This window comes from Trachemys scripta, chromosome 8 (genome assembly GCF_013100865.1).
Source record: "Trachemys scripta elegans isolate TJP31775 chromosome 8, CAS_Tse_1.0, whole genome shotgun sequence".
Classification (NCBI taxonomy): Eukaryota; Metazoa; Chordata; order Testudines; family Emydidae; genus Trachemys; species Trachemys scripta.
Window position 1 is genome coordinate 105,771,604 of NC_048305.1, and position 25,065 is coordinate 105,796,668.

General features: G+C 43.0%; 1 protein-coding gene across 2 annotated transcripts in view; it reads left to right on the forward strand.

The window, feature by feature from the left end:
* The window catches only part of EIF2B3 (eukaryotic translation initiation factor 2B subunit gamma), a 148,093-nt gene continuing 123,028 nt past the window's right edge, over positions 1-25,065 (forward strand). For both annotated transcript variants that reach the window (XM_034778512.1, XM_034778513.1), the window contains exons 1-3: positions 1-112; positions 847-1,009; positions 6,380-6,519. In XM_034778512.1, the coding sequence (XP_034634403.1) occupies positions 862-1,009; positions 6,380-6,519 (288 nt within the window). In that variant the 5' untranslated portion in view covers positions 1-112; positions 847-861. The remainder of the gene's footprint in view (positions 113-846; positions 1,010-6,379; positions 6,520-25,065) is intronic.

Sequence of the window (25,065 nt, forward strand, 5' to 3'; positions counted from 1 at the left end):
CGGCGCTCGTTGGGTAACCGCAGCGCAGGCGCAGTAGCTGCCGGTGCCGCCATTGCTGTCCTGTCAGTGCGAGGGTCCCGGGAGGGAGAAGCCGGGAGAGGCGGTACCTGAGGTAACGAAGCGGGCGGCCCGGCCCGGCCCGGCCCGGCCCGGGGGGGGGGGGCGGGTCCCCTCCCCGGGCCGGGCCCCCCTGGCTGGGGAGGGGGCCGCAGTTATCACCCCTGCCCAGGACCAGCTCTGCTCGCGCCGCAAGGGGCTGGTCCCGGCCGGGGGGCGGGGCTGTGACAGTTGCCATCCTTGGCGGTGCCGGCGTCGCCGGGGACCCCAGCACTGTGAGACTTGCCCGGGTGGGCCCCGGGGGCCTGTGTTGGCGGGTGGGGAGGGGTTGTCCGTCCGTCCAGTGCTGCTGGCCCGCTGTTACGGGGTAACCATGGCACTATCGCTTTTCGCACAGCACCTGTTGCTGCTGTGGGTCTCTACACGTGGTAGCAGCCCTGCTCCTTGACATCGTATGTTCACGCCAGGCAGAAACTGGTATTCTGAATTCTTGAACACATACGGGCCTAAACCGTTCTTGACTCTCCCTACGCTGAAGATCTCAGCGTGTGGTGGTATTTGAGGTTTCATTACATGTTTGTGAGTTGTTTAACTTAATTTTTAATGTTCGAGCGTCAGAAAACTATTGTCTCAAATCTGCCAAGGAAGAATGGCTGATTTGGTATTGGGGAATGAATAGTTCCCCCAAGTGGGGGGCTTTGAATTGAAATGTTCTGGTACCATTTGGGTGATTATGAGCAGGGGTTGAAAGCTTTATTCTGTGGTGCTAAAACCACCCTATGTTTGCAGGTGCAGTTTGTAAAGATGGAGTTTCAAGCAGTGGTGATGGCGGCTGGTGGAGGATCCCGAATGATGGACCTAACTTCCAGCATCCCTAAGCCTCTCCTGCCAGTAGGCAACAAACCTTTAATCTGGTACCCATTAAATTTGTTAGAGCGAATTGGATTTGAAGGTGAGAGATTGCCGGTTGCTAACCCATAGGTTAATTTACCCATTTTGCTGTCAGTGCAGGGTAGTTCTCTACATGACACACAGGCTTGGCAGAAATTCAGTGTTTATTTTTTTTTGTATAACTTATAATTTTCATGGATAATATGGATGTTTATTTGTAACCATAATTTAGATTTTTATTTTAATGTTTACAGTTCTGTAAAATTAGGGGTTTTAAACTGTAATTATCAATTTAAATTTAAACAATTGTGAGAAATGATGGGGGCCGGACAATAACTACTTAATGACAGTAGACATTGAGATTCCAAAAGTTAAAGCTTTATAACTGTTAAAAAACAAATTGTCAACATCACATGTCAAAATATACAAAGTAAATATCTTAAATCAAACTCTTATAAGTTCTCAAGCAGAATTTGTCTTACTTTGCCTAGCTAGCTGTAAATGGCTATTATTGTCAATGGGAAAGTGTTTTGTCAAGTTGTATGTTTATGGTGGAATTGACTCGAATCCTTCCAAGCCTAATAATACAGTATTTATTATGGCTTTATTCCCTCTACCTTCAAGTGTGCAAAGCAATGGGATTTCCATCCCATCCCTCGGGAGACTGTTCCATAGCCAAACAGGAAGTTTCTCCTCATATTCAGCCTATATTTTCCTTTCCTTAATTTTATCCATTACTCCAAATGATACCCTTTGTAGCACCCTAAATAATTCCTCTTCCTGCTTCATGGAAACCATTCATATACTTGTAAATTGTCATTATCTCTGCTTTTTACCCACTTAGTTTTTTAGATTATTTTTTTCCATCTGTATTAGTTCATATTTTTCCAATGTTAATGTTTTAAAATTACTTAATAGTTTCATAGATTTAAAGGCCAGAACGGACCAATTAGATCTAGTCTGACCATAGAATTTCATATAGTTACCCAGGCATTGAGCCCAACATCTTGTACTTGACCAAAGCATTTCTTTTAAAAAGGCATTCAATCTTGATTTTAAGACATCCAGAGATGGAGAAGTACTACTTCCCTTGGTAGTTTGTTCCAGTAGTTAGTCACCCTCACTATTTAAAAAATTGTGTCTAATTTCTAAGTTGATTTTTTTTCTGGCTTCAACTTCCAACCACTTGTTCTTGTTCTGTCTTTTCCCATTACATTAAAGAGCCTGTTAGTACCTGTTGTTTTCTTCCCAGGAAAGTACTTATACACTGTAATCAAGTGGTTTCTCAATCTTTTGGGCAAGATAAAGAGATTTAGCTCCTTAAGTCTCTCACTGTAAGGCATTTTCTCCATCTCTCAAATACTTTTGTGGCTCTTTTCTGCACCGTCTCCAGTTTTTCAACATCCTTTTTAAAATGTGGACAACAGAACTGTACACAATAGTCTAGCATCTGTCTCACCAGTGCTGTAGATAGAGGTAAAATCACCTCTCTATTCTTCCTCATTACTCCCCTGTTTATACACCCAAGGGTTGCATTAGCCCGTTTTGCCACAGCATTGCCTTGGGAGCTCTGTTGAGTTGTTTATCGGCTATGACCCCTAAATCCTTTCCAGAGTCATCGCTTTCCAGGATACAGTTCCCCAGTCTGTCGGTATGGCCTACATTCTATGTTCCTAGTTGTATGCCTTTGCATTTGGCTGTAATAAAATGACTTTTATTTAGGTGGGCCCAGGTTACTGAGCAATCCAGATTGCTTTGTGTGACTGCCTTATCCGCCTCATTATTTACCACTCTGCACATCTTTGTGTTAGCAACAAATTTTATCAGCAGTGATTTTTTATTTACTTTCAGATCATCGATAAAAATGTTAAATAGTGTTAGGACTGATGATTGCGGAACTCCACTAGAAGCATCCCCTTCAATCATGATTTCCCAATTGATGATTACTACTTCAGATCTGTCAGCTAGCCAGTCCTTAATCCATTTAACGTGTGTTTTATTGATATTGTACAATGCTAGTTTTAAATCAGAATGTCATCTAGTACTAAGTCAAACGCCTTACAGAAGTTTACGTATGTTGCATCTACAAAATTGCCTTTATCAACTGAACTTCTATTTTAATCAAAAAATGAAATCAGGTTTGTTTGATTAGACCTTTTTTCTATAAAACCATGTTGTCTGGCATTAATTATACTTAAGTCTACGTTTGTGTCACGGAGGTCATGGAATCCGTGACTTCTAGAGACCTTTGGGACATTCTGTGCTTCAGCCCCAAGTGCTGCCGTCCAGCAGGGCCCTGGCAGGGTTCCAGTGATGGGGGGCCCCCTGCAAGGTTCCAGCGATGGGCGACAGCCTCACATGGGGGGACACACCTTGGGCGAGTGGCTGGGGGTGTCCCATTTTCTCTTTGGGAAATATGGTCACCCTGCAGCTCCAGCTGCCGTGGGTGGAGGGGGGCCCCCGCTGCAGCTCCGAGCTGACACAGGCAGAGGGAGAACCCCACAGCTCCCTCTGGGGGAAACCACGGAGCCGCAGCAGCAAAAGTCACAGACAGGTTTTAGCTTTTGTGAAATTTTGTTTATTGCCCGTGACCTGTCTGTGACTTTTACTAAAAAGAACCATGACAAAATCTTAACCTTAATTATATTCTCATACTTTAATTCTGTATTGATTTTTTTTTTTAACCTTTCCAGCCTGTTTAGGTCTCTTTATATCACTGTTCTATTCTTGCCAGTGTTCACAGGTCTCAGTATATGAATTTCAGTAACTTGATGTCTTCCCCCAATCAGACAATTAATAAAAATGTCAAATAAGACTGGATGTACTAACAACCCCTGCTCCACTGGCTGTTTCCCCCCCCCCCCCAACTCAAGACATTGCCATTTATCATTTTCCTTTCTTTAGGTCCTTTAGCCAGTTTTGAATTCAAGGCAGTTTCGTTTGATTTTGAGAGGGTTTTTTTTAGGACACTGTAGCAACTGCTTTACATAAAATCAATTGCAATTCCATGCTCCCTTCACACATTGGTTTTATAATTCTAGTAAACAAAATAAATCAACTTTGAAAAGTAGCTCTTCGTCAGCGGTACCAAACTGCCCTATTGTTCCATGTGTTCATTTATTTCCTCTGTCTCATTAATTAGTCAATCCAGGATGGCTTCCTTGGTTAGTCTTTTCATACTGGATCATTCTTTCATAACTTGGGGACATTTCTGGTGCATGTCTGGTTGTGTTTGTTACCTACCGTAAGTCTTGGGAAAGTCCCTAGGCGTACAGTATTTTATGTTTTATCTATTTCAAGACTAATTTCAAGAAGTTTTGCTTTTCACTCTGTCCTTCATTCCTGGGTGTCAGTAGTAAATGCCTGTTGCGGGTTGATGTTTTGTTTATAATGTTTGTTCCCTTACCTGAAGTACTTTACCATCGTAGTCTTCATTTTCCCTCTGTAGCTCCATGGCATTGTTAATGCTCCCACATACCACTCCATCCCCCACTGTCCTTTCTGTCTTTCCTATCTAGATTGAGCCCAACTGTGTTGTACTAGGTCAAACTATTCCATTTCCCTCCCAGGCAGGTGCTAGGAGAGTTGATTTAACTATTGTCTCTAATAGCACGTTTGGTGTTTCTCTAGAATGAGCTGTGCAACTTGAGAGGTAGGGGAAGAAAGTTAACTCTGTATCCCTCATTGCTAAAATTACTGATCCTTAGATGCACTAAGACAGGGATTATTCAAGGTGTCAGAGACATTATCAGACATGTATTTTAAATACCGTATATACTCGTTCATAAGTCAAATATTTTTGGTAAAAAAGTGACGCATCAAAGAGCGGGGGTTGGCTTATAAACGGGTCTACACAAAAATTTGATGATTTTAAACTCCTATGGAATCATTGAATTGAATATCTTATACATTGTCGTTTTGTTTATCTGGAGCGTCTGCAGGCATGGTGCCCCTCAGCTCCCTGTGGCCGCAGTTCGCCGTTCCCAACCAATGGAGCTGCGGGAAGTGGTGCGACTTCCTGCAGCTCCCATTGGCTGGGAATGGCAAACCGCGGCGACAGGGAGCTGAGGGGCTCCATGCCTGCAGATGCTCCAAGTAAACAAAACGTCCCGCCAGCGGCTTACCCTGACAGGCCGGGAGCCAAAGTTTGCCGACCCATTTATTGATGTCAATACTTCAGCCTTTTAAAGTTGCAAAGGCTTTGTTTAGCGAACTAGATTGGCTTGAAATGGACCGCATAAGTCTCGAGCCAATATGAAAATATAATGTGCAGAATCGATGGACTCTCTAATAAAATTGAAATAGCCTGTTATCCCTACAGACATGCCAAGCTACAGGGCTGTTTTGAAATAAACAAAGAACAATAATAATTTGAGTGATAAAGTAGGTGACATTCCTATATAAAGTCTTACAAAATCTATAACTACAATAATAATAATATACTATTTTCATACTAGTATTTAAAATGAACAACGGTGAAATCAGAAGAAAAAGGTCTTCTTATGATGCAGCATTCAAACTTAAAGTTGTTGAATATGCAGAAACAAACAATAATTGTGCCGCTGCTCGTGAATTCTGTATTATTATAACAAAAACAGTTTTTTCGTTAGATTACATTAAAATAATTCTAGCAAAACCTTTGAGTGTTTCTTGTGATGCCAGCTTTTAAAATATAGCAGGGGTTGGAAAACTTTGGCTCCCGGCCCGTCAGGGTAAGCCTCTGGGGACATTTTGTTTATTTGGAGTGTTTACTTGAGGGGCTCCGTGCCTGCAGACGCTCCAAGTAAACAAAACGTGCCGACCCGCGCAGCAGCTTACCCTGACAGGCCGGGAGCCAAGTTTTCCAACCCCTGCTATATTTTAAAAGCTGGCATCACAAGAAACACTCAAAAGTTTTGCTAGAATTATTTTAATGTAATATAACGAAAAAACTGTTTTTGTTATAATAATACAGAATTCATGAGTAGCGGCGAAATTATTGTTTGCTTCCTCATACATATAGGCTCGGTTTATGAAAGGATCATACAGTTTTTGGTATTTTTACCTAGCCATCTTGGGGAATCGGCTTATAAACAAACAGGCTAATGAACGAGTATATACGGTAAATTGCTTGCTAACAGTACCAGGAAATGTACCCTGCTCCCCTCTCAATTCCATGTCATGTCTCTCATGACGGGGAAAAAAAAGTACAAGAGGTTACTTTCATGTCAGTCAAAAACTTAATCCTCTAGTTCTGTGAAATTTATTAATCTGGAACTCATTTTTTTGGATTTGAAGAGCTCTGTTAAAGGACTAAATCCATTCATAGAGCACAATGGAAGTTGGAGAAAGTTTGCAAGTGTGTGTGTATCCTGTGCATTGGATTGATGAATACATGAATATTTGTTGCCTTGTTGTTTTCCCCTCACCCTTCTCTTCCTTCCTACTACAGAGGTCATTGTGGTTACAACCAAAGAAGTCCAGAAGTTGCTAAACCTAGACACAAAGATGAAATTAGATATAGTGTGTATCCCTGATGATGCAGACATGGGTACTGCAGACTCACTAAGGCATATTCATCAGAAAATTAAGGTACAACTCTTTTACCTTGGCTAAAGGATGTCTCTCTTAAGATTTTTCTTTCACGTGTGATTTAAAATCTTAGCAGTTCTTTAGGAATTCTACTGTGTAATGATATGACTATCTCCACTGTGTGCCATACAACGCCCAGAACAACTGGGCCATGATTTTGGTTGGGGCCTATAATACAAATAGACATGCAAATGAATTAATTTAAAACCATAGTAGTAAGGAAGTTCTGAGATGGGTTCGAAATTGTCTGTTATGTCTACTTATTTCAGTCTGTATAATCTATTTGGAGCTCTCTCCAATACCTAGGCACACTGTGTAGGTTAGGGACAGAATTTCTGCCTTAATATTGAATTTGGTTTTGTGGATTGAAGTCGGATGCTTAATGTTTTAATGTGTTTGGTTGTTTCTCTCTCCTCTTCCCCCCCCCTCCGTTTTTTTAATTCCCTTGCCAGCTCATGGCATTAAATGCTCTTTTTGGTTCCAGTAGAATGCCAATGGACCAGTTAAGATTTCAAGTATCTTTTTCCTTCAAAACTTGTGGCTGGCCCATGCCAGCCGGCTCGGGCTGTGGGGCTGTTTCGAGAGCTGGGCTTTAGCCCGAGCCTAGAAATCTACACACAGATGAACCCCCCCGTCTCCCCTCCAACCTGTCATGGGCCAGCCAGGGGTTTTTCTTTGCTGTGTAGACATACCCTACAGGGCAAACCTACACTCTGGATACACACAATGGGAGTAATTCGGGAAAGGTGATTCATAGGATGAGTATACAGAACAAAATCACTCCAATGGGCAGAGTTGTGGTACAAAGAACACTGAAGTGCAAGTCACAGTTTGGAGCTGTTTGGGTGGTATTCTGACCCATGTGTGTGAACGCAGTAATGAAGCAGGACCACTGCTCTATCAGTTGTATTGGCTGGCTGGGTCTATCCCGAATCAGTTAGGCATCCCTCTTTTTGGCCATCCTCGCAACTCTTTTGGAGATTTAGGGAGGCAGCAGTGAAGAGGGTAAAGGGTAAGGAGAGGAGTAGAAAAGGACATACTGCTTCAGTGAAAGTATATTTTGCAGAGACTAAAGAAGATCCGGAGAGGAATTGAGGGTGAGAGTTGGAAGCAGTGTGAGGCTTTGCTGTAGTAAAGGTTTGCGGTATGTGAATGTATTGGCAGCCAGTTCACTCTGCTCCCCATCTTTGTTTGCCCAGCAAAGATGGAAATAGTGCCCTCTCATTGCAAATAATTTGGCACTGAATTCTTGAGCAGATTGCTGCATGGTGTGTATTTTGGAGCCATTCCACTGGTTAATGCATACAATTGGTATACCTCTTCCGGGATACGGCCTCTCTTGTCTGGTATAGGTGAGAGAACTGCACAGTCGGGGAAGCTGAAAATTTGCCGAGTCTGTCTAGTAGAGCTCAGATATAACAGGAGAGGAACCTGGTTGGAGAATCTGAAGTTTCCTTGCTGAAACAATTGATGCTTGTGGCCACAATTTGCTGGCAGCCTTATCACAGCCACTGCCAAAAACTGGTGAGAAGTCTGGACTGGTTGTTGAAATTTTTAGTTGTCACAAATTGAGTTAATTACCCCCCAACAGAAGAACAAGTCTATTTTACACAGTAAATATGAGGTAACACTCTAGACAATTTGCCTGTATTTAGTGCAGGGGAGGGAGAGCAAAGCCAAGATGATACAATACAGTGAGAAATAACCCTCAGGCCAGTTCAGCCCATGAGCGCAAACCGCAGGAAGTTATGAATAGGTATTGGACCACTGGAAACCATGAAATACCCATGACGTAGCTGTTCTGTATATTCTCCTATGCAGGGCTGTCGCGCTGTTGTGACCCGCGGGCTCAGCACACTGCAATATAGTGGAAACTCAGCTTAGTGGTTAAAGTAAAGATTTTGGTTCTGCAAAGGCTAGATGAGTCTCCCAAGATTTGACTTCAAAAACTTTGTACACTGATCTCAGAAGAGCTCAGGTCTGCAGAGCCTGTAAGTGCTGTAGGGAAAAGCCTTTCTCCTTTCTCATACTTACCTGGCCTCTATCACTGTGGTATTTGAGTGCCTCATGATCTTGAATGCATTTGTTCTCACAACAGCCCTGTGAAGTATGATCATCCCCATTTCACAGATGGGGAACTGAAGTGCATAGAGGCACTAAGTGACCTGCCCAAGGTCACAGAGGAATTGAACCTGTCTCCCTAGCCCTAACCACTGGACCATCCTTCCTCTATCCCTTGTTACAGTACTAGCCTTGATTATTCAAACACAAGACAAATCTCACAGCTGAGAGCAGCAAGCAGCTGGTTCCACTCATTTTGGGCTCTGTCCCCCGTTTATTGAAATGAATGAGGGCAAAGCAAACTTGTGCAAAATCTCCTCAGTCTCCATTTCACCGGCTTTGCACCCTCTGCCTTTATCTGTCAGGCATGTCTGCTTTGAGATTTGACTCCGAATGTAGGTGTTTATGCTGGGTTGGAACACTGGTCTATCCAGTAAGCTCTACCACTAGCCAACATCTCATGTTTCATAATGATTCAATCACCAGCCCCCATGATGTGTGACTTGTCAATATAGTAAATTCTTCCTGCTGCAGCCCTTCCTTAGTAAGGCTCTTATCCTTAAACATTTGTATTTGGGAGTTAATGGACAATGCTGATAACTTAATCCCATGAATTCTAGGCTTTGAGTTCCTAGGTGAAGACATCTGGATCTGCCCTTTCTTTGCCTCCATTAGCTCCTTCAGAATTAATTTATTTTCAAGACCTTCTGTGGTGTTTAACACCGGTATTTGAACACCTGACAACCAGTAACAGGTTTATCCTCACAACACTCCTGTGAAGTAGGGGAGTGGTATTGCCACTTGGCAGGTGGAGAACCGAGGCACAGAAAAAGGAACTCAAGTGCCCAACATCACACAGGCAGTCTGTGGCAGAGCGGATGATTGAGCCCCAATCTCTAAAATCCTAGACCAATGCCTTCACCACAAGCTCATCCTTCCTCTCTTCCACGTGTGAGATGCCGGCTTGCTCAGGGTGGAGAACTACAATACACAAGATCAGAGATTATTGCTGAAGTTGCTTTTTTGTTGGAAACTACTGAAATGCTATACCAAATAGAGCTGCAAGCGCTCAAGACACAGGAGTTTAATGAGCACTTAAAAGTGGAGCAGAAGGAATACGTGGTTTAGTGGGAGTATGACTTACTGTCTACATTTAAGTATTGAAAAATCATTTCTGAGCCCATGTAATAGAATCTGCTACAAATAATTTGAACTTCAAACTCTAATTGGGATTGTTAATGCTGACATTAATTAAATGCAAAACATTGATGTTAATGTAACATTAAGATCACACATTTCAAATCGCCAGGTTGTGAAATACAAAAGTTAACCTGGCTAGGTTGCACATATGTAGTGCTGCTATTCTTGTATTTCTTAAGCCTTCCTTGTAAAGGGACACTTAAAGATTTTATTTCTGTCTGAAAACTTTGTACTGATTGTTACAAGCAACATCTAACAATCCAATCCTTCATGGCTGCCATGCAGTATACCCTGTGGCTGAATTCTGCAGGGTTGTGTGTAGGTCTAGGGATGGTGCCTGCATGGAGCAGTTTGCATAATTGGGTTTTAAGATGTCAAATATCCCAAGTATACTGAAAAAATCTCCAATTTTGTCTTAGTGTTTGGTCAATTTCATTGCTGTCTGTATGTAATCAGTTTCCTTGATATGTGTGCATCTTTCACAAAGAAACAGTGCAGAGAGAAATTTTTTTGTAAAATAAAAAAGTGTGATTATAAAACTAAAAAATTTGAAAGGGGACTCGGGCAGTTATCATATCAGTAACTAATTTTAACTCAGGTTTTAGAAAATTGACTAGATTTCAAGCTGATGGTATTTTTATAGTGTATTAAACAGTATATGTTATAAAACATAAACCCTCTTGACTGAGTTAATATTGTGCAAGTTTTACATTTCGCATTTCTTGACTTATTTTCTTTTTTCTCTGAAATGTGCAAACATAATGTTGCAGCAGTGTAGTTCTCTGCCGTTATTTATGGAAGACTCCAGTACTTTCTGTGGTGTTTTGATAGTTGCATCACCAGTGGAGTAGAAAACTTCAGACCCCGCAGTGTACAAAACGTAGATGGATACATACAAAAAAATGAAACTCCTGTGGATCTCACGCACATTGTTTTGTTGGCAGCGCTGAAAAAGCTGCGTAAAGTAAGGGAACAGCATCCTGCATTGAATAAGGTAGTTTAGCTGTTTAGTCACAAACAAGTGGCTTTGCTGGATTCTGCAGGAGAGAAATAAAGCAGTATTTGGCCTCCAGTTATACTTGCAGTGAAGTCAGAAGCAGCCACAAACATGCTATTTATCTTGTACAGTATGTTAATATTCCATTCTTCTGATTAGCTCTTTCTGTATATTCCTGTCTGTTTTCAGAAATTTGAGTGTCTATAAAGACTAGGAGTGAAAATTCAGTAGGTTAAATAACTAAGACCCGCTTCTATCAACTTCTGCTAAATCTGCCTACTAGAGGCAGGTAGCCAGAAAGGGTCACTGAAATTTTCTTCTTGATGTATATGTAACTATGTTTTCCTGTCACTGTTACCCACCCTCCTTCTGATCGTTGCATCCACTTGTCACATCTTGCCTTAAATTAGACCATAAGGCCCGGATCCGTGAAGGGACTTGGGCATTGCAACGCTCAGTGTCAGGAGGACTAACTTTTAGGCACCTAGAAAATCCCAGGAACAGCTTTGTGATCCACAAAGCCTGAGGTAGGCGCCTCGGCTACCTGTACAGTACATGGCAGGGGAGGAAAGTGCCTCAGAATGTGATCCACTAATCCGGGGACCTAAGTCCAGGCGGCAGGGAGGCCCCTACCTCTGCTAATGATCATGCCCAAGTAGGTTCTTGCAGGAATGAGTTAGACACCTGCTGCACTGCACAAAATTGGGAAGAGGTGGTGGGGCCCACTGTATACCTTTAGACCAGTGCAGAGAGCACTTGTTTGGGATGCGGGAGGCGAAGATTCACTTTCTTCTTCCTGAGTGGGGGAGAAGAGGGTTAGGGTGTGCTAACCACTGAGCTATGGGAGAGTCTGATGTGGGGCTGCCTCAATCTCTCCTCTCGAAGCTGTTCCTCTTTGCATGAGTAATTAAACAGTGATTGGACCAGAGGGGCTCGACCCTTTATCTTCACCTACCAGGTCAGTGCTATAACCACTGGGCTCTGGAATATCTGTATGTGTCTGTCTATCTTCCCTGCTCTCTGGATATATGAAGCAGGTGGCATTTGCTTTGCCAGGATGCCTGTAGACTTTGTTAGTGGAAAAATAACTAAACTTCCAAAGAATAGGCACTCTAAAAAGTTAAGTCATCCAAAGTCCTGGTTTTCATTGGGGATAAATGTGAAAATAATTTTTAAGTAAGCATGGACTAGGCCAATCTACTTGAGTTGTGAGCAGACAAAAAATGAACCATTTTCAAAAATAAAAGGAATACTATTTTTTTCAGACTCTTAACTATAAACCTGCTGGTCTGATTAACCCTTATCTTTCCCCAAATTCTCTGGAGTAAAATGAAGCATGCAATATTTCAGGTTTGAGAATTTCTAATTTGAGTTAGAGTTGGATCAAAACCAGGTTTATAATAGAAATTGTCTTACAGTAAGACTGTAGAGCCTGACTCTGGTTGTTAAGTGGCCATGGGAGCGGAAAGTACTCAGCACCTTGCAGGAGGTCCTCAGCGACTCACAGGATCATATTTTCAGCTTTGGAATCATTATTGTAAGTCCCTAATATTGGTCAGGCAGGCAAATCTGTTAGTATTTCAAAACAATAGCTGCCTCGTAAGTAGCAAGATTATTTTCAGAAATGATAGTCATGTGTGGCTAAGTAGGAGGGACTTGTACACAGTGATTGGCATCTTTATCAGAATCTGAATCGCTGGAATCTTTGTTGGAATTTACAACGTTGATTTCTCTGGAATTATTCATAGCAGTAACAGTGCTTATGTGTCAACATTTGTAAGATCACGGCCCAGTAACTTTATTTGTTTAATGCACCTAAATTGTGTAATCTCAGTTACTGGTGGTAGTAGAATCATTTAAAGTTGTAAAGAACAGCAACAAGAAGATTCGCTCTACAAAGTTAGCGTGGGGGAAAATAGCATGGTTATAGAGTTAGGGATGGAGAAGACCTATTAGGCGGATCTTGAAACATTTAAGACATCTCCTAATTCAGAGGTAAATACATAAGATGAGTAGAGTGAGATGAGAAAAGAGCTTCGTGTGTGAGGTCTAGGAAAAGTGCCTGGCTGTCCTGACACCAGATACCAGGAATTAAGAAGATGCTGAACTTGGTCTTATAAATTTGGAACTTTGCACTCTTGTAGCTGCTAGAAAGGGGAAGGTGCCTTCTGTTTCTTCTCTACCTCTGGTGCTTGTTGTCTGCTGCTGGGGTCACCCAGGAGGAGGTGTCCATTAGACCTTCCCCAGCTTCTGTTTGTTTTTGTTTGGTTTGTTTTTTACTCCTCCCCAGTATCTGCTTCCAGTGCTTACCTGTGTTGCTGCCCAAGGCGTTTTACCAAGCCCGCAGCTTCTGGAGTATGAAATTGACATGAATCTGAATATCAGCAGTGAAACTGATGAGTCGTGTCAGTTTCGTGCCTGCTACTTGGCAAAGGTCTTAGCAGCAGGAAAGATGCTGGTGGTGTGTGCTGCAGACTCAGGAGGATGGTACTGCATTGGTTCACAGGTGGTTCATGTTTACATGGTTACCTTCACAAGCATAAGAACTAGACTGGCTTTTAATTTCTTGTGATCTCTATTAACATGCTCAGAAAGCTTAGATTTTGAAGTAGTTGATATATATCCCTTTTCAACAGGGCAGGCTTCCCACTCAGCTGGTGTGGGTGAATGGTTTTTCAAGCCCTGCTATTAGGTCATCTAATCCATCCATAGGGGCTAGGTAAGTTAGCTCCATCCAATACCTTTCCCAGTGCTTTGGTGTAGTTTCAGAGTCCGCCAACAGGCGTTTGCACCACTTCCCTGTAGGGACTGTTCCACAGTCTATTAGTTCTTGTGGTCAGGATGGGTTTTTTTCTAATATTCAGCTTAAATTTTCTTTCCGTTGATTTCGTCCCATCACTCCTAGTTATGTTCCCTTGTACAGCTGCTGGTAGATGGTTATTTTCCTCACATAGTTGCCATTTAGCTAAGCTGTACATATTTACCTCCTGTTTAATTTTCTTACAAGGCAATCTCTCCACAGCCCTTTTTGTGCTGGGCTTCTCTGAATTTCCTCTCATTTTTTTGCAACAGAACAGTTTAACAACACTAATTAAAAGCTATAAAGGATAACGTTGTGTTGAGCTCATAGAGGTACGTTTAATGTACTACACTTAGAAAAAAGTTTTGAATGATTTTTTTTATCATAACTGGGTAGGAAGAAGCTTCTAAATTGTGGTTCTTCCAAAGCAAGGACTACAGCAAAGGTAAAAATTTAGCCTCTCCATTGGGTAATTCACCAACACAAAATCACGATGCTGTGTTTGACTGTAGTGTTCTGGCAGGCACTTGATGCGCTCACGTCCTCTGGGTTAATCCTTTGAGCTGCTTATACCATTTATCAAAACTGTGTCAAAACTTTCTGTGATCGTCCTTTCTGAGAGTGTAATTTAAAAATGAGTTCTTTTTAAACTTAGGCTTCTTTAATTTTTGGCCACCCTGTTTTGATGCCAGGTTTCATCAGCCCCACGCGGCTGCTGTCTGGTGCCACCCTCTCAGGCTGGAGCCCTCTAGGTGGCAGGTTGAGATACCTGGTTAGGTAATGAAATCTGGGTTTTGGGCAGAGGGAGGGTGGGTATACCTGTGTTAAACCTTTGTCTTCACTAAGTCCATATTTTTTTTATCTTGTATTAAGCTTTCCTCTCCCTTGTCACCCACTATACTCTGGCCAGCTGTTAAAATGTGGCATTCCAGGAGAGTAATAGCAATGAAACGATTTCACATTTTCCTTCCTTGATGAGCCCTTAGTTGTGTTAATGGAAGCCCTGACTAATATACTGTGAACTAATCAGCATGCCTTCTGCTCCTATCACCGGTAAGTGATTGCATATGAAATGTTCCATCTCAGGTGGTCCACCTGGTTTTCCCAGTTTCTAAAGTAAAATTTCCAACAATTGTAATAAAGGCCGGCCATTAAGGAGAAAAAATTCCTTCCCCGAACAAATAAACAAAGATTGAAACTCCAGATTCTCCTGGTATGTGCATCTTTTTGAGCCATGTTGTGGAAATTGTGATGTCACAGTGGTGGTCTGTATGCTGCTGAGGGTCACTGATCCGTGTAGTCTTGGACAGCATGGCTAAGCGCTTCACTTCCTCTGTTGAAAAATCTCCTTTCCAAACACATGATGTAAGTAAGCTCACTGTAACGGCTGGAAGGGGGAATCTGAATTCTCCTTGTACAGTTGAGCAACATTTGGTGACCGTGGAAAGAAAAACTTGAATCCCCGTAATATACAGAGAGATATTTTTGTACTGTCAGTGGAAATAAAAAAGAGTGAAATTCATCTATAAGGAGACAAACAGGATCTCTTTCTCAGCAGCACTTAATTTTAAAATAGATAAACAGAACGTTTAGCTCAGTTAAAAGCATTTCACCAGTCTCTTCAGCATGGCTGACAGCAAATACAAAATGCAAATAAAAAAAGCCCTGTCTCACCCCTTTGTTTTGATGACTCCAAAGAGACTGTTCTGCTTTGCACATGACGTTAACATGCTGCACAGCAGAACGAGATGGCTCAAGGGATTGGCAATGGATGTGCAGTGTTTCACCTCTGTCTGAGCGTCACATCCAGCCAAGGGAGAAGTGACTATGAGTTGCCACCGTCTGATGGCTGTTGGATGGCTTAGGTGAAATGAATTGTGGGTTGTATGTCATTGGCCAGTTCCTAATGGACAGCTGACATCCCCAAACCACAGTAACCGCAGCTGACAGGCTTGGTGGTGAAGTACAGATACTGACAGACAGCTCTTGCCCCCGTCCCTGGTCCACGGGCCTCGGAAGCAGGCTGGTGATGCTGTGTGGGGGAAGCCTGCAGTGCTGTTGTCCTTGCTGTACCTGTTTGGTGGCTATATACAGGGCTGCCTCGAATCGTGTTCTGTCTGGCACATTTCCAGAGTTAAATTGTCTTTCCAAACTTAAAAAAACAACCCCAAAGTTGCATAGCTTTAAAATGATATGGCGACTTATTTTGCTGCCTGTTTACTGTGGATTAGTAACAAAACGTTAGACGCTTGCATGAGGCAATTGATTTTAACCCGCGGAGCGGTGAATAATGACGATGACTCCTGGCGCTTTTACAGTGCCTCGCAAACGGAGTCCTCACACAATCTCATGTGGGGAAGATGAAATGAGGCAGGGAGTTTACCAGCTATCTGCAAGGTCCTAGAGGGAGTCACTAGATGGCGCCATCACTTGTTCTGAGGGCCTAAAGTTCCAGGCATCCAGTCCTGTGCTCAGTCCACACTGTACCTCTCTGAAGCTTGTTTGCACTTGGACGTCCTTTATTGATTTTAATTGTTGATATTTTTTGCCCATGTTAATATGTATGTTTTTCCATCTAGACACTCATATACACTTCCATGTGAGTTCCACAAACAAGATGGTATTTGAATTGCAAAAGTATTGGACTCTGTATAATTAAAATAACTTTGCTAAAGTGATCCTGAAAAATGATTTTATTCCAGAGCAGTGCAGACTTTATGTGCGCTACCATTATAGTTTTCATTTAATGGCATAAACAGCAGAAGTTAAAATAATCTTCCTCTTTATTAGTAAAGCCTTTGCAATCATCTCATGTTTTCCTCATTTAAAATAAATCACAACTTTTGCATAAATATTTTATTGCAATGTGTGTTTTAGGAAGAATTAATATGAGTGAAATGGGAATATTTTAAAAATAAAAAGTCTTAAGTAAAAATTAATCTGAATAAATCTCATTTGGAACTCCTCTATAAAAATATTTATATCCAGCTTTCATAGAGGTATCCAGACCAAGTGTTTTAAGGGAATTGAGATTAAAGGACTGTATGGCTTGGGGGTTGATAATGGAATACAGAACGTTTCACTTCTAGGTTGCTAGTTCAAATTCATATTTGTAGTGATCAAAAGTTGTTGAATTTGATGCGTATTCAGAGGCTTGTATGAAATAAGTTTGGTGACCTCGTTCCTAGGAGATGCTCTGCTGTAATGAAGGTGTGAAAATCTATACAATCTTAGTTAAGAATCTACACAATTTAGTTCAGTGGCTGTTAGCCAGGATGGGCAGGGATGGTGTCCCTAGCCTCTGTTTGCCAGAAGCTGGGAATGGGCAACGGGATGGATCACTTGATGATTACCTGTTCTGTTCATTCCCTCTGGGGCACCTGGTATTGGCCACTGTTGGAAGCAGGGCTTTGGAGCTGTGCTCCGACTCCGCTCCAGCTCCAGGCAAAAACCTGCAGCTCCACTGCTCCGAGCTGCTCCGTGCTCCAGCTCTGGGCTCCGCTCCAAAGCCCTGGTCGGAAGACAGGATACTGGGCTAGATGGACCTTTGGTCTGACCCAGTATGGCTGTTCTTGTGTTCTTACACAAACATATCAATATCTCAGACACCACTGCCAGGAATTGGCAACCTTCTTGGCCATCTCAGTGGAGAGGCCAAGGGTTGAAAGAGCCTCGGAGACCTAACTACTCTCTCACCCTAGATATGGGCCCTTCAGGTCAGGTTTGAGAGAGTTGTCCATTCTGTTCCTATTATCAAGAAAAATAGAGAACTTCGTTCTGTGAGACTGGCAGTCTTGAACTTCCATTGAGTAGTGTCCATGGACTCCTGTGATGCTACCTCGGAGCAGTGGTCATTGTCCAGGTTTCTCTGCTTGGTGTCCCTATTCAGTTCTTTCATTTTTTATTTTTTGACCTTTGCAATGATTGTTGCGGACTGGGAGTCCCTGAAAAACTGGACCGCTGACCTGGAGAACAGACTGGTTTAGGAATATTCAAACAGAGGACGGTGTGGATACAGCAGAACAATGGGTTGGATTACATAGGGAACTGAGCACCCATCATTTTGATTTATCTCTGTGGCAGATCTCTTTTTTCCTGTACAGGCCAGTCATGTCACCATGGACAGTTCTGGGCTCAAAGGAGGATATCCTGAAAGCCCCATACACGTTTCAAGGTCTCAGTGATTCATTCGGCCTAGAATATAATGTGGAACTGACGAGGCCATGGTGTTTCTGTTCGTCAAAGCAAAGCTGAAATTGTTCTTTGCACAGTGACTTTGAGGGTTTGATCTGGGAGATAAACATATTCCTTCTCCCCCGGGCCTCCGAAAAGCAGCATATTTTGTTTTAGAATCAAACTGATTATGATTGAAGAAAGGACCTCAGAGGCCTCTGTTACGTATGTGTCTTTTCATCTTGCATGCTGCTGTTGTTTTATCTTCATAGATTTGAGGGTCGGAAGGGACTATTACGATCATCTGGTTTGACCTGCATGATACAGGCTAGATCATTTCACCTAGTGATTCTTGCATTTAGCCCAATAATACCTTGTGATTGTGCGAGACAATATCTTTCAGAAAAACATCTGATCTTGCCTTAAGGACTCCAAGTGATGGCGAATCTACCACATCCTTTGCTAACTTGTTCCATTAGTTGTTTATTCTCACTCGTAAATGTTTCTTATTTCCAGTTTGAACTTTGCTGGCTTCAGTTTCTAGCCACTGGATCTTGACCTTATCATAGAATATCAGGGTTGGAAGGGACTTCAGGTGATCATCTAGTCCAACCCCCTGCTCAAAGCAGGACCAATCCCAACTAAATCATCCCAGCCAGGGATTTGTCAAGTCTGACCTTAAAAACCTCTAAGGAAGAAGATTCTACCACTTCCCTAGGTAACCCATTCCGGTGCTTCACCACCCACCTCGTGAAAAAGTTTTTCTTAATATCCAACCTAAACCTCTCCCACTGCAACTTGAGACCATTACTCCTTGTTCTATCAACTGGTACCACTGAGAACAGTCTAGATCCATCCTCTTTGGAACCCCCTTTCAGGTAGTTGAAAGCAGCTATGAAATCCCCCCTCATTCTTCTCTTTTGCAGACTAAACAATCCCAGTTCCCTCAGCCTCTCCTCATAAGTCATGTGCCCCAGCCCCCTAATCATTTTCACTGCCCTCCGCTGGACTCTCTCCACTTCTCCACATCCTTTTTGTAGTGTGGGGCCCAAAACTGGACACAGTACTCCAGATGAGGCCTCACCAATGTTGAATAGAGGGGAATGATCACATCCCTCGATCTGCTGGCAATGCTCCTACTTGTACAGCCCAAAATGCCGTAAGCCTTCTTGGCAACAAGGGCACACTGCTGACTCATATCCAGCTTCTCGTCCACCGTAACCCCTAGATCCTTTTCTGCAGAACTGCTGCCTAGCCATTCGGTCCCTGGTCTGTAGCAGTGCATGGGATTCTTCCGTCCAAAGTGCAGGACTCTGCACTTGTCCTTGTTGAACCCCATCAGATTTCTTTTGGCCCAATCCTCTCATCTGTCTAGGTCCCTCTGTATCCTGTCCCTACCCTCCAGCGTATCTACCACGCCTGCAAGTTCAGTGTCATCTGCAAACTTGCTGAGGGTGCAATCCACGCCATTCTCCAGATCATTAATGCCTGTGTCTGCTACATTACAGACCCCTCCTGCTATCAGATGTCTTCTCCCTGTGTAAGCAGTTACAGACTGAGATCAAATCCCCTCTTAGCCTTTTCCTCAATTAGCTAAGTAGGTTGATCTCCTTTATTGTTATTAATATGTATTATTGTAGAGCCTAGGAGTCCTAGACAAGAGGTCAGGGCCAGGACACATTGGGCTAGAGGCTTGTATAAACAGAACAAAAAGATGATCCCTGGCCCCCAAACAGCTTGCGCTCTGAGGATAAGACAGGAAACAATAGAGGGATATGGACGGGGGAGATTCCAATGTATATTGGAAAAAATAACACCAACTATATGTACAATATGATGGGGGCTAATTTAGCTACAGTTAATCAGAAAAGAGAGCTTGGAGTCATCGTGGATAGTTCTCTGAAGACGTCCGCGCAGTGTGCAGTGGTGGTCAAAAAAGCAAACAGGATGTTAGGACTCATTAAAAATGGGATAGAGAATAAGATGGAGAATATCTTATTGCCCTTATATAAATCCATGGTACTCCCACATCTTGAATACTGCGTACAGATGTGGTCTCCTCATCTCAAAAAAGATATACTGGCATTAGAAAAGGTCAACTAAAATGATTAGGGGTTTGGAACGGGTCCCATATGAGGAGAGATTAAAGAGGCTAGGACTTTTCATCTTGGAAAGGAGGAGACTAAGGGCGGATATGATAGAGGTATATAAAATTATGAGTGGTGTGGAGAATGTGAATAAGGAAAAGTTATTTACTTGTTCCCATAATATAAGAACTAGGGGCCACCAAATGAAATTAATGGGCAGCAGGTCTCCCCCGTCCCGCGGCGCGGCTCGGGTCTCCCCCATCCCGCGGCGCGGCTTGGGTCTCCCCCGTCCCCCCTCCCCCCCGGCCCCTCAGGCCCCCCCCCCCCCCGCGGCGTGGATCCGGGTTGGACCCAAGCCCGGCAACCCCGGCCGGAGCACGGCTCAATTCCTGGGGGCGGGGCTTGCAGCAAGCCCCGCCCCCAGGAATCGGGCCCCGCTCTTGCTAAAGCCGGCCCTGAGGAGAGAGATCACTTGATCATTACCTGTTAGGTTCACTCCCTCTGGGGCACCTGGCATTGGCCACTGTCGGAAGACAGGATACTGGGCTGGATGGACGTTTGGTCTGACCCAGTACAGCCGTTCTTATATTCGTACAAGGACCCAATGAGACAGGATTGGCCAGGATGACAAGCTATGGTCTCAGTCCACTGGTGGTGTAACCACTGTCAAGTTTTTCTGTAGGCATCACAGGAAGGAAGATAATGAGGTAACATTCTGGATATTTTCGGGCAGGTCCTCCGAAGCATGGGGGCAGCATAGGAGAAAGCACAAATGGAACAAGTGGGCAATCGGAGGCAGGAATCAACATCTAAGTAGTGAAAGATGCTCGGGAGGGTGGGGATAGGCTGTGAAGGGCCTTGAAAATGAAGACGAGTCACTTATGTTTGATGCATAGAGAAGGATTAGCCAGCAAAGGGATGCAAAGAAAGGATTGACTTGGTCATAAGAAAATGATCTTTGCAGCACCATTCTGAATAGATGTAAGTGGGGCAAGGTTGCATTTGTAGAGAGCAGAGAAACAAATGTATCGGAAGGCATGTTTTCCAGACTTCAATTCTTGTGGCTGTTTCCCACAGTTTAATAATGTCACTACACTGAAGTTCTGTTTTGAGAGTATTCCTAATACATGCATGAACTCGATATGCTCATCCTTAAGCTCCTGTTTTCAGGTGCTTAGGTGTTTTTTTAAGTTACCTTTTCCATCCCAGATGTCAATTTTGGTAATAAACTCTGGGCTGAAATGGCTCATTCCTATTCTCAGCCTATGTGAACTTCAAAAAATTGGAATTTTGCATGGCTGTTCTTGAGATGTTGAGATAAGATGGAATAGTGTTTGCCTTGTGAGATCCCTCCTGAGTTGGTGGGCGGGATGATCTGTACTAAAGGACAGGAGTTGTCTCCTCCCAAGCCCTTGGTGGCTTTCCTTCAGCTCACTGGCAGTGAAACTGACAGGTTATGTAGGTGAAAGTGTTTACATTGCCTGGAGATAGCTTCACCTGGGAGGTCAGGGCCTGCCCTGCTCCTGATACTTTCCCTATTTCTTCCTCTTTTTCCAGAAGAATCTATAGCTTTTTTTTTTAAAGGGGATCAGACTCTTCTTAAGTCTTCATCCCCTGCCTGCTGAGGAAGAACAGTTTTCTGATTCAGGGTACATCTACTGAGCAATTAAACACCCAAGGCTGACCCGGATCAGCTGACTTGGGTTCTCAGGGCTCGGGCTACGGGGCTGTAAAATGCAGTGCAGCTGGTCAGGTTCAGGCTAGAGCCCAAGCTCTGGGACCCCATGAGAGAGAGCCTAGCTTGTAGGACAGAATTTATCCTCCCGAACTGCTTGGGACTATACTCACAAGAGTGGCTAACGCTCTAGACTACCAGTAAACGCTAGCGCTTAAGGCGAAGTGCACAGCAGGTGAACATTTTTTATTTTATTTTTATTTTACTACTAGATAGGAAATCTTGGCTTGGTGCTAAATGCTGCCATTGAGTAGCAGTGGGAATTCCCCACCAAAGGGAACAAAATCCTATAGATTCTGAAAAATCAAAGCAGAAGGTGACGTACAGATTCCCTGTTGCACTTACAGCAGCAGCCAAAGAGCCTCAAATACCCTAAAAAGGTCACGGATGTGGTAATTGGAGGGGCTCTTTAGAGACTGAGGGGGCAGCAGGTTCTACTACCTCCTCGGATGCAATTAGATTCTTAGCGTGAGCTGTGGTGGGTAATGCGGTTCCTATGGAGGCAGGTGCTCCGTCCAAGCCGCTGCCCACAGCAGAACTGTTCTCTTTCCTCCATTTTTAGAATTACAGGGACACTTCATCTATAATCTGATGGTAATACAACATATGGTTGAGACTTTGCCTTCCCAAAAGTTAGGAACATCAGAGTTCTGGTTCCAACAGTAACTGTAACATGGCCCCATACTATATTAAGGTATGAATGCCATATAAAGTAATGCAAAATATTTCATTTGTGCAAATAAATTGAGTTGTACTTGCTGTAGAAACCAAACCTTTCAACTTCCTGCCTTTTATTCCTGTAACATCTCAACTGTAATATTGCATTACCATAATTTATTTTGCATTTAACACGTCTTTCTTTAGTTCCCTTAGAAACTGTTTATTCCCCCTAGTGGTTATGTGTTAATTTAAATTGTATGTTAATAATGCTACTGAAATTTCTTTTTTTTCTCTCAATGCTGATCTTGTCTGAATTAGAGATTTTCCTTGTAGCATATGTTTTCTGATTTTTTGGACTGGTATTTAAGCGGCTGTTGTTTTTCGTCTACAAAGGTCCAATCCTTTTTCTGTAACTTTACTGGATAGAAAAACCTAAAATGGATGCTATTAAAAACTCAACGTTCACTGCCAGTTGTCCATGGTTACCTTGATATCTTCCTGTTATTAGAGCAGGAGAGATACTTCAATCACTGCTGAGTGGGACATTGAGTTTTTAATGGTGTCCATTGTATACGGGGTGTGAGCAAACCCAAGGGTTTTGATTTAGGCTGGGATATGCTACTGTATAGTCGTGGTATGCCTCCTTTGATCTATATTGTGAATTAATTCCAATTCAAAATGTGTTTTCTATTTTTAAGTCACTCTCGTGTTGAAATCTTAAGATGATCTTTTGGGGACTTATTTTCTTCATTGTGTAGGCATCCCAGGGTGGGCAGGGTTTAGTGTGAAGTTCTTGCCAATATGTCTTCTTAAAGTTGTGGGTTTTTTTTTTTTTTTATGGTGCCTATCACCATGGTATCTAAACTTCCATGACTAGCTTGATGTTTTGGATTGCATTCTGTCCTCCTGTTGATGCATGGTGTGGTATGGTGTGATGGATAAATACATCTGAAAAACATACGTAATATTACTGGCAAGGATTATGCCGCTTGTAGAAGCAATGTTGCTGAATGAATAATTGGGTTTCCGACTCGGCTGCTGCTGCACCGACCAAGTATTCGCCTTTTAAAAACATGCATCAAGGTGGGATTCCAGTGAAAACTTAAGAGTGGGGTAGCTTTCTTATACTTCTCTGCCATCTATGACACTGTAAGGAGGAACGAACGCCCTTCTCTTGAAAGCCATCAAAATGATCCCATGCAATGCAATAATAAAATTCTTCCCAAGAGTTTGGAAAATTGTTTTGCATTTTCCTTGGTGACCAGGTCAGCAGGCCATACATGCTCAACAATGGCCTACCACAGGGATCAGTCCTAGCACCAATCCTGTTAAATACTTACACCAGCGACCGTCCCTGAACATCATCATGGAAATTTATCTATGCTGATGACATTATTATGACTGCATGGGATTTACTTACCGTGAGAATCCTTTGGGAGTTCCATAGTATTCAAGGGAACAAGGATTTTCAATACATGAAGACCTACATAATATAATATACCAAGAGTCTGACTCAAATTCAGAAAACCTTTTTGGCTTGCAGCACAAGAGCTTGACAACTCCGGGTTTTTCCCAAAGATCAATGGCAAGCGAAGTGGAAGGATTCACGTCCTGAACAAATTGCTGATCAAGGACGCAACTGAAGAAACCAGTGGCTTTTCTCCCCCATGAAAAATATGGTCCACTTTGAACTGCATCTACACGTCACATGGCAGGTCCACCTACCTCCTCCATAAATTGCGGCTGAGACACAATCCTATTTGCGGCTGTGGAAAGGGACTTAACTATGGAACATCTCGTCAACAGTGTCCCAAACGATCATATCCTGATGGACTCTCTGCCATCCACTTCACATCACCTGAAGCAATCAATTGGATCGCCAACCTAGACTTGGACATTTAACATTGCTGTCATTAAGCCACACAGAAGAAGGATACTTACACGGCCCCTGTAGCACCTGGATACATCACAGTTATAATGCATTGTGGGGAAGTACTGTTATCCCCATATTACAGATGGGGAACGAAACATTTGAGAAACAAAGCATTTGTCTACACGGTACCTTAATGTGCCCCTGCAGGGGTGTAAATTCTAATGTGCATCAACATCTCACTGACTAACTAGTCCACGTGGACCCTGCTGGCACGCACTAGAAAGTTCCTTAGTGTGCGTTAATGTAGTCCTGTTTTGAAACAGGACTATATTAATGTACACCAGGGAACTTTTAATATACAACAGCAGCATCCACACAAGCCAGTTTAATGCACGCTGGCATGTGTGCACTGAATTTACCCTCCCTCCCCCCCACTGGCACAGATGAAGGGACTGTGTAGACAAGCCCTGAATGACTTACCCAAAGTTACACAGGAGATTTTTGGTGGAGCCGGGGTCTCCTGAGACCCTGGCTACCACTCTAAACACTGGACCATCATCCCTGTCTGGGTTATCCGCACCTCATCTTTTATCCACCCAGTCTGAATAATGAATAATAAGTTGCTTCCCCCCCCCCCCCTTCCCTTGAAGTGACTGAGCTTGCAGGGTGTGTGCTTATTAAGTATGGCATATGCTGTTTTTTTTTTTAACCAGTTCATGTTGTTGCTTATCGTGTTTGTATAATAGTTTGGGGTTGATGTAATCAGTGTTGCATTTAATTTCGTAAAGATTTTGATGTTCAGTGTTTGCATAATTCATTAAATCGAGCGCTAAGGGGATGTGAATGCTCATGTGTGCATACAGTATGTCTCCTTTCTATTGATGCTTTGTCAGGACGGTGCACTGTACTTAGCGCACGTCTGTGGAGTACATATTGGAACAAATACAAGCTGACCCATTT